This window comes from Medicago truncatula, chromosome 1 (assembly GCF_003473485.1).
Source record: "Medicago truncatula cultivar Jemalong A17 chromosome 1, MtrunA17r5.0-ANR, whole genome shotgun sequence".
Taxonomy (NCBI): domain Eukaryota; kingdom Viridiplantae; phylum Streptophyta; class Magnoliopsida; order Fabales; family Fabaceae; genus Medicago; species Medicago truncatula.
In genome coordinates, this window is record NC_053042.1 from 33,303,301 (window position 1) to 33,313,850 (window position 10,550).

Consider the following 10,550-nt stretch of genomic DNA (forward strand, 5'->3'; position numbering starts at 1 on the left):
TGACATACAATTTGGGACGGAGGGAGTATAATATTATTTTGTATTGAAAGTTGTGCTGTTATTGCATTAAAAGCTTAAAAACTATCATTTTTGATTTAAAATTTCTACTTTTGACTCCTTTAATCAGTACCCGGGTACCGGTTAACACAACACATTTATGTTTAACCTTCTCATATATGTGTGTGTGGGATGGTTATATGTATAAGGTAGAAAAGTTATCCTTACCTAAGTTTCTTAAAATGTGGGGGTTATGATAATTTTCCTTAATTTGGTAAATGGTGTTAATTAGCTTTGCGTCTATTCTTGTTATTTTCAATTGGGTTCAAAGTTTTGAAATTATTAGACCAAAATGGAAGTAAAAGTATTAGAGAAAAATGACATAGAATGCATAATTTTCCTCTTTTAGTAGGAGTAGAAGATGTTGATAAATTATAAGTAAAAGGCTATACTTAAGATAATTTCACTATCCATGAGTATGTTTGGGTTAACCAAAAAAAAAAAAAATAGAATGAAAGGGGGTTAACCAATGCTATTTTATTAATATTTAAAATAAAGATAAGGTATTAGAAGTGAACTAAATTCCATGGCAAATATGGTTTAAAATCAGTGAATATGCCTTAAAGTAGCAATCTTATAGTTTCTCTTTTTAAACGGGTAAAGATTATAGCTTCTCTTTTTGGATGAACTCAACAATTATTTGGATGAACCCAACAATTATAGTTTCTCTTTTTAAACGGGTAAAGATTATAGCTTTTATATTTTTTATTGAGATGATATAAGAGTGAATTGAATTTATGTGAGGTGGACTGCCCATGAAGTAATTGGTATTTGTATTGTGAAACATTTTATTAATTTTATTCAACAAATTTTTATAGAGGCAATTGCCCCATTTAATCGCATGTGCATATGCCACTAATGCCATTTTTTTTTAGAGGATCCATTCAACTCTTTGAAACTTGCGAGTTAGGATTCTTCTCATTTCTTAATTGTTATTTGATGCAAAATAAGTTAAACTCCCACAAAAATAATCCATTAAGTTAATTTTTGACAAAGCTAAGAGTATAGTACATGTTAGTTGAAGAGATATTTCGATTGAGCAATCATATTTGTATATCCATTCCATGACAACTTTGTTTTTCTCTCTTCTTATTGGTCAAAAACAATGGAGAGAGAAAAAGGAAGAGAGAAGATAAGACCATTATATAAGTATGATAGATAAAGTTGTACAAAAGTTGTCATAAATTGATTGTACAAATATCATTTCTCATTTCGATTGGTATGTATAATCGTACCTCGTTTTAAATTTCTGTTAAAAAATGATTATCATGATAATACTCGCCAACTGAAAAAAGAAAATTAAGTATTCATGAATTTTGCATTTTACACGTCTTAAGTACCTTTCCATGATTTTAGGATGGCACCGAATAGCGATACGATACCCAATATGGTATGTGGGTAGGATCAACGACACAACCAACTTGCCTCCTTCATGACATTGCTAATTTTTTTCATGACATTGCTAATGTTATCCTTCTCATAAGTCATAACTAATTGGATATATAATAATAATTGATGATTAATGATTGCTCGTTCATAAGACACGTTCAATCTTTTTGTGTATAGTAGCAAAGTAAAATACTAGAAAAAAAATGACTACAGTGTATGACAAAAAGAAAGATCAATGACAAATGTGAGTAATGCAACTAATTATTATTATTATAAGAAAAACGACCTTGGAAAGTCTTGTAATCGACCTGGTTTGTTAATTATTTTTTTAATACAAGAACTTGTCATGGTCTAAACAATTGATCAGTGTATTCCAGGCTTCCAGACACGTTTTCCCTTTTTATTTTTATTTTAAGACTGACAAAGGAAAACTGATAACGTATGTTGATAAAAAATTCTAAATGTGATTTGCTGAATCAGAATTGAAACGGTGTTATCGGAATGCAACAAATGGAAATTAGTTAGGAATGAGGAACTAGTTGCAGGAGTGACAATGAAATGCCAGCATCTAAATATCATTTATGAAAATTGTTATTTTTTATTTAATAGAAAAATTAATACACGTTCACCAAAAAAAAATAATACACTTTTTTTTTCTCACCCTTATTCTGTTTTTTTATTGTTTGTGTTACACCCTTATACTGTTTGATTACTTACTTCGTGCCTATGAAAAAAGTTGATTCTTACTTCGTGTCTCAAAAAATAAAAGTTGATTACTTCTACGTCACTTAATCTGATTCATCCATAAGAGTGTAGTGTGGAGCTGACATAAAGTGCAGACAGCACCATGGTTATGTGTATTTGGTTCGGCAGTGATTAATTTTATTTTTTTTGACACAGCAGTGATTAAAATTGATTTCAGTAGAATTAAGTTTGATAAAATTAGTTGTGGTTAAATATGAGTTGAGTATAAAAAAGTTTGTATATATAAATACAAAAATGATTCTTATTAATTGATCATGTTTGGGTATTTGAAACGCTCAACCAAACAAATGTTATTTCTCGTCTCATGGTCCATACACAATGGTATATTTGATAAATTTATTACAAATAATTGACATTCTGATAGACATTTCGTGTCCATCTATCCGATCTTTCTATTGTTCCGATGCTTATAAATTGTGAACATTTGTTTTTATGCATTTTTAATTAAAATTATTTGATTTTGATTAAACTTATATTTATAGATATTTTGTAATTTCATAATATAAAATATAATATAGCAAATATGATATAAATTTTTATTTTTTTAAATTACACAAGCAATATAGCATTTTTACATACAATTTTTGTTTAAGATCAATAATATATTGAATGATGCATCGTACTACGTGAAATCAATGTTTCCTCCAATCGTGGGCGCCTTCACGCGCCCAATGTTCCACTCAATCAACGCAAGCTCTTGCGAGGGTAGAACGGGGTCTCAAAGTATGGTTTGTCGTCCTATGATACAATGACTAGTCCTTAAAGCTCTTGCGAGGGTAGGACGGGGTCTCAGAGTATGGTTTGTCGTCCTATGATACAATAACTAATCCTTAAAGTGTTAACCTTAAAGTATCGAACACAACCATAAGCGTTTATACGAAATGACAAATGTGCTCCGAAAAGTCATGAGTGCCAACCTCAAGGTACCAAACACAAATGATTACTTAAATCAAGATAAGTGGCACACATTAATAAACGAGAAAGATTAGTAGGATTTATTTTCTCACGAGATGTTGTGGCAGCAACAAGATTTTTATCCATTAAAATGAAAACTGAGAATGGTAGTAGCACAAGCATCAGATCCGCACCTCTGTCGGCGAATATCCGTTTGGTGATTTGGCACAAAAATTAACTGTAGCATCTGATGCAAACTTAACACACCGTTTGTTGAGGGGTTCAAATTGCACCGCACGACCCATTAGGAACGCCATCTCCGTCAACTCTCTGTGGGTCCACGTTACACCCAATCAGCTACAGCTCAGCTTCAACACACACTTTTATTCCATATTACCGGAATATGCGGATAATGCTGCTGATTCATGCTGAGTAAGAATAATTAAGGTAGTGATATTTCCTCTTTGCTCGTGTTAATTAATTACCTATATCCATTCTGGTACTACATTAATTTCTAGATTGAGAATCTACTCCAAACTAAGTTAGGCAATAAATTCCCTCAAAAGACTAGACACCAAAAAGTTTTGATCTCTATCGTCTCACATTGATAAAGATGCAAATTACATTTTCTATATATTACTTTTTTTTCTTTCTTAATATGTCAATGTCAATTTTTATTGTAAAATTTATCATGCTTAACATTAAGTATGTTTAAAAATACTTATTTGATGATTAAATTAAAAAAAAGTTAAATGATCAAATAATTATAATTTATTTCCCTAAAAAAAATTATAATTTATTAATAGCGCAGACATTATATATTTTCAATGTATATAAATTAAATTCAAAATGTCACCGATCCAATGCATTTTCTTATAATTTAATTAGAAACCCATATATGACCCAATTTTACTCCTTTATTCTAAAAAAAAACACAAATAGTGTAGAAATAATTTTTGAAATAAAAAATGATAATTAGTGTTAACTCTTTGTTTCTTATGCAAAATCATTCATGTAGTTGGAGTTAGACTGAATGTAAGTAAAATTTAACTATTTTTTTTTTGAAGAATAAGAATTATTTTATTCAATAAAAAAAAAGGCTCTACTGAATTGAATAATTAATCTCGATAAAACTCAAGTAATAATTAGTCAAGTTTTCTCAATTGTTTTACTTATTTTTTTTTAATAGTAAAAAAACATCCTTTTGAGAAATAAAAAATGTTAATAGCGTAGAATACTAGTCCATACATAGTATGTGAATGGAAGGTAAGAAAATTGGTTTGATTCCAATTGGATAGGATATATTCCAATTTAATAAAATAAATAAAAATTTCCTTAAACAAAAAAGTGGAAGCGGGAATAGAACGCGTCGCTTACACCTCACTCACAATTCCCCATTTCCACCTCTACTTAAGCATCCTCTTTCCTTTCCTTTGCATACTCAACAAGCAAAGCAACTTAGCAACCATTCCATTTCATTCCTTCCTTACTTCCGTATTCTCTCTCCCTCGAGATCTGTGCTTCCTTCCTCTTCGTAAGTGTCGGTGCGTTTTCGTTTTCTCTTTTACGCCACCGTTTTCACCAGGATTTTTCTTCTGTTTACCACACGCAACTTCATTTTTTTATTATTATTATTATTATTTTTTTCTAATACTTGATTGTTTCATTGTTTTGTTCAAGTGCTGTTATCATTTTTTGTTCAGATCTATGTTTTTCTTAATTGTATGTAACTGTTAATGTTCAGGCTAATGGCTTCTGAATCGGAAACTGTCACTGTGGTTGGTTTCACCTCATTTTTACAATTTCTTTATTCAACTTTTGTCATGTTTTCGTTTTGATTTTAAGAAACTTGTTTTCTTTGATTTTGAAAGGATGTTTCTGAGGTACCAACAATTGCAGTGTCTGAAATCGTGATGAATGTTAATTTTGTAAGTCGTTTTTTGCAATGTTGTTAATTCACATGCCGATCATTTTTTCTTGTTGAGATTAGGGGTAAAAAGCAGCATTAGTTTTTAATAAATGTTAGATTGTTTCAATTTTAATTAATTTAATGTTCAAAAATGGTTTGATTGATTTACTAGTAAGATATTTTTGGATCGCAGTATTTTTTTTCTTTCTTTCTATGTAGCATTGACATTTCTGATCGAAAGTATGTGCTGTAGTTATGTGTTATTTTCTCAAATTATTATTAGCGTTGACGTTCTAGTGTTCGTGTTTGTGTCCATGCATCATAACTTTTTTTTTTTTTTCTGGGGTCAAATTTCAGTATGTTTTTCGTTTTCCTAAATAGCTTTGAAATTATGTCCGAACATGATAATGATGGATCTGATTATAATTATTATGATTGTATTTTTTTTTTTTTTCAGGCTGAAGAAATGGCTCCACCAATTGAGACCCCAAACAAGATTCCCACCGCGAACTACACCTCACCTCCACCTCTGAATGAGAGGATCCTTTCATCATTGACTAGGAGGTCTGTTGCTGCACACCCATGGCATGATCTTGAGATAGGTAAGCAATGTTGTTGAAAAATGGTGATGTATCGATCATTAGAGCATAATGTGCTGCTGCTCTGTTTCTTTTCTTTAGTTATTTTGTAATGTTGTATTTTGTATTCTAATAATAGTGTTTTTCGAACAATGTAGGTCCTGAAGCTCCCAAGATCTTCAATTGTGTAAGCATGCTGGACACTAACTTACAATTAGTTGTATATGTTTCTTAGAATAATAGAATTACTTCCAAGACTATTTACTTTATAAAACAATGTTTTCAATTTTCATTTACAGTTTTTTACCTTGTATGCTGGAATTAAATTTCGTAATGGGTTTCCTTTTTTAATTGTGATAGAGAGAACATGGAAACTAACTAGAGAAAATGCATTGTTGAAAACAATGTTTTGACTCTTTACAGAGTTTTCAAAAATATTCAATCTATTTTTAAAATGTATCTTCAGTAACTTCCAAAATGTCTTTTATAATGATTATTTTTTCTGTGGAAATGAAAACAAGAAACACCAAAAGTAAACAGGCCATTAGTTGATGATTCACGTGGTTTTTAGCTACTGTCAAACATTGAACATATTGCATAGTTCTGATTCTGTTTTCATCCTTGCTTTACCTATCTAGTTAGGCAGTTTTATTATAAGAAATGGCTCCTGTTATATTGCTGACCTGTTGAATGGCTGTGTAGTATGCTTGTGCGCTATAGGGTTAAGTGTTAAGCATGTTGGGCACTGTGTTTGTCTTTATTATTTATTTGTTTTTCAAAAAAATTCTCAGTTTTTTCAAAATTTCAATGTGATTGTTTCCGATCACAACTTGGATGGTTCCTCTTTTGAACTTGAACATTCTTAAGGTGGTATGTTATGATGTTTATGTTGTGATCTTCATTGAGGGATCTGACTTGATTACTTCATTTTTGAAATATTGATGAATTTTAGGTGGTTGAAATTGGAAAAGGAAACAAGGTGAAATATGAACTTGACAAGAAAACTGGACTTATTAAGGTGATTATAGTTGCTTAGCTCTGTTTTTCCGTTGTTGTACTTGTTGCCATTTGCTGTTCCTAAGCATGCTTTTATCATGTGTAGGTTGACCGTGTCCTTTACTCATCAGTTGTGTATCCTCACAACTATGGGTTTATCCCCCGCACTATTTGTGAGGATGGTGACCCCATTGATGTCTTAGTTATTATGCAGGTATTTTTGTTTACATATTGTCCACTTCCCCTTGCAAATTAACTTGCTTTGTGTGATAATTCCATAAGAAGATCAAATGTGCACAACATATTTGTGCAATTCTGTTCTCAAATTAGGATTCTGTTATTAGTTGTTAAACAATTTGCCTTATTCATTGAATTCCAAAAGGAAACCTGCATGTGTTGAATTTTTCTGAACTTCATCGGCAATATTTTGTCCATGACGACCTCTTCTGCTTTTTTAAAAAAAAAATTGTATAATAATAGTCAACTTCTGGCCAGCTGTGATTTCAAATGCAAGAAGTTGGTGGTTCTTAATATTTTAACTAATATATTTTGATGATTCTAGTATCTTATAAAATAATTTTATTGAATTTAAAAATCCTTGACATATTAGACCTTATCTTTACTTCTGTGCTATGCTTTGACAATATAAATAAATAGCCGACTCAAGGTGTTCAAAATGTGCAAATGTGAGTAAATTTTAAAAATGGCTACTGTAATACAATTTCACAATAATACATGGTAACACTTCAAAAAGAGGATGAAGTAATTATCTGACTTCATCTCGTAATAGTCTATTAGATGCATCTTTACTACTTTGTGATGCTAATTCTTTTTTATGCTACAACAGGAGCCAGTTCTTCCAGGCTGCTTTCTTCGTGCCAAAGCTATTGGTCTCATGCCCATGATTGATCAGGTATCTGAAACATTCCCTTTCCCAGATGGCAATAACTTCTTTTTTTATCATTATCGATCAATCACTAATTCTTATGAAATTCAGGGTGAGAAAGATGACAAGATCATTGCTGTCTGTGCTGATGATCCTGAGTATAGGCATTACAATGATATCAAGGAGCTCCCTCCACATCGTTTAGCTGAAATCCGTCGTTTTTTTGAAGATTACAAGAAGAATGAGAACAAGGAAGTTGCAGTTAACGACTTTCTTCCTTCCTCATCTGCCTTTGAAGCTATCGAGCATTCCATGTAAGCAACAACAATTTGACTCATAAACTATTAATTTATCGTTTCTGATGGATAACCGGGACATTGATAGGTTATATTTCTTATTTCATATACTCTGTTAAAATATAATTTCCAGGATTTCAGTTTTCATACTCTCTTCAGTTTATAATCTTTTTTTTTTTATTGCTGTGAAGGACCTTGTATGCAGACTACGTTGTGGAGAGTTTGAGGCGGTAGTATTGATGCATATGGGATTTTGTTTGGTCTTGAAGATGTTTTGAAGACTGCAATTTTATAACTATGATTACGACGAAAAAAAATGATTTGTACCGTAATCCTATCCCTATATAGCTAGCATGTACATTTGTCTCCCATCTGACAACACATGCATATTCTCTACACATATTTGTGCTTAACTTTGTTAAATTTTGGATTGTTCAATGATATATTCGTTTATTAATATACAAATCTGTTTAATATCATTCTTGCTTCATTTATCCTGTAAGAGATGCCACTCGATTCTTTCCTCTCATCCAAATTTGATACTGATGAATTGTCAGAGCAATGATGTCATTAACTAGTGGGGTTCACATCTAAACCAATTTAAAATTGTCAAGTTTATTAGATGTTGTATTAGTGGTAGGTTGTGTACACGTTCATCTATCCCAACTTTAGAAATGAAATGGAAGGAATATGCTTTAAGTGTTGAGTTGGAGAAAGCACATAAATGTGAAACTCACATTCAACCACAAACTATTTATGTAATAACAGCAACAAAATAGAGTATGTGATGAGATGTTTACCTGAATTAGCTGAAGGACCACAAAGTGCTAGATATCCACTTAAAAAACAGAATTTAATAGATTTGTCATATTTGATATGGTACTGGTTAAATCTGAAGATTGTCTCTACTTTGAGGAAGTCTATACTTATACCGGTGAAAATGACTGTTCACAGGAAACGTTTTCTTGTCAAATTAACCATTTACAAATGGAGCAACTAGCTAACTTACATTAAATTACTAATACAGAGTGGGTAAAGTGAGTATACATTTCAATTAGGACCTGAGCCATCTTTGTCTTCGTATGCTTACTCATAAATCATTAGAGAGATGCTTTTATTTGCCCGCCTTTGCTTAAAAACCAATCTCATCTAGAGATGCTTTTAAGTATCAGAATTCACCCATCCGAAAATGGGGGAAAAATGTTCAAAATGGTATATCTAGATGTGATCGGTTTTAAAGAAAATGTGGAATGATAAAAGCAACTCAAATCATTATGATGTGTTGGTAAATAATAGTGTAAATAGTTTATGATTAGTAACTTATATTTTTGCAATGTGTGGTCCGTTAAGTAGGTTCATTACTCTTGATACAATATAAATGAATAATACAATTCAAATTATAAATGCATAATACAATTCTTTTTGTTTATGTTTTGAATGGACATAATTTCAAAAACTTAAAGCCATAAAGTATCATATTTAGAGGATACATATCTTGTCAATTCAACTAATTCACATCTTAAATTGAATCATATATATTTGCACTTAATGCTTTTAACACTATCTCATTTTTTTACCTTTTATCTTTTCTAGGATATATATAGGAAATATCTTTTAAGTATCATGGTATATTTGTAAAGTACCTATATCTAATCGATATATTTTTTTTAATTTTTTTAAAAAGATTGAATACTTTATGGATACATATCCGTAGAGTATCTGTGTCCGAATATCCAACACAAAATTGTGTCTATATTTGAAGCATCTGAACTTCATAGGCACGGATACACTCTAAACCGATATCTATAAAAAAAAAAATCCTCTAACACATCGAAAACCCATTAGAACCAATTTAATAAAATATCCTAGACTTTCCCTAACAAATCACTTTTTGCACCAAAAAGGGTATTGAGCAATGGTGACAACTGACATTAATGTTTTTGCCAAGTAGTGATGGTTGTGTTGGACGGTTTCTGATGGCGATATTTGTAAAGCGTGCCACTGCCAACGATGGTGAATAAAAGAAAGAGATTGAAGTGTCATACGACAAATATTTTTAATATTAAAGTTTAATGAGACTACATGACCCCTCGATTGATGGATAGCATTTGGGTGACATAGAGTTAGGTGACATTGGCCAATCACAATGTCACAATGTTTGTGTTTCTCTCTCTTTCACAAGCATTGTGACATTGTGATTGGTCAATATCACCAATGTCACCTAGCTCTATGTCACACAAGTGCTATCCCTCGATTGATAGAGTCTTAGTCATGTGAAAATGACTAAAATAATCATGATTTTTTGAAATGTAAAAAGAAACTTCTAGAAATACATTTTGTGCCAAACTTCATACATGATAACAAAAATAAAATATACTGTGGCTTAAAAAAAACATTTTTTCAATGTAAGCCACGAAAGGAAAAAGTTTTTCTCAAGTGGTAAAGTGTTGAAATCGATACATATTTCTAAAATATTTAGTTAAAAATATGACAATTTCTATTAGAGAATACTAAGTATAATAGCTTAATGTTGTTACATGTTTTTTAATTGTTCTATTAATGTCTAGATTAAGTTGCACCTTAAAAACATCTATACTCTAGTAATAATGTAATGTGGAAAAGGCAAACAAAAGTCTAGATTATTCAAGTATTATAAACATCTTCAAGCACTTATAAATAGATTTATATGGGTGCAAATTGTATGTAAGCCTTTAAGATACAATATCAAGAACATTTAGGGTTTCATCACACTTTATCTCTCCTCTTATGATGAGCTAATC

General features: G+C 31.0%; 1 protein-coding gene across 6 annotated transcripts; it reads left to right on the forward strand.

Annotated features, from left to right (window-relative positions):
- The first annotated feature begins 4,461 nt into the window (after positions 1-4,461).
- Positions 4,462-8,249, forward strand: LOC11429557 (soluble inorganic pyrophosphatase 4). Of its 6 annotated transcripts, none has more exons than XM_024779015.2 (10): positions 4,462-4,649; positions 4,850-4,883; positions 4,977-5,033; positions 5,472-5,616; positions 5,751-5,779; positions 6,545-6,610; positions 6,695-6,802; positions 7,436-7,501; positions 7,586-7,788; positions 7,962-8,249. In XM_024779015.2, exons 2-10 carry the CDS (start codon positions 4,854-4,856, stop codon positions 8,002-8,004), a joined length of 747 nt encoding a protein of 248 aa, XP_024634783.1. In that variant the 5' UTR covers positions 4,462-4,649; positions 4,850-4,853; the 3' UTR covers positions 8,005-8,249. The 6 variants fall into 6 exon arrangements, with proteins under 6 accessions (XP_024634783.1, XP_013468321.1, XP_024634794.1 ...); XM_013612867.3 differs by having other exon boundaries at positions 4,462-4,639; positions 7,962-8,235; XM_024779026.2 differs by lacking the exon at positions 4,850-4,883 and having other exon boundaries at positions 4,464-4,649; positions 7,962-8,235.
- Positions 8,250-10,550: the final 2,301 nt, after the last annotated feature.

Excerpts from the sequence above, each read along its gene's own strand:
- LOC11429557 (XM_024779015.2), top strand. The coding sequence starts at position 4,854 with ATGGCTTCTGAATCGGAAACTGTCACTGTG. Across the intron at positions 4,884-4,976 it reads AATCGGAAACTGTCACTGTG|GATGTTTCTGAGGTACCAAC; the intron begins GTTGGTTTCACC and ends TGATTTTGAAAG. Across the intron at positions 6,803-7,435 it reads ATGTCTTAGTTATTATGCAG|GAGCCAGTTCTTCCAGGCTG; the intron begins GTATTTTTGTTT and ends ATGCTACAACAG.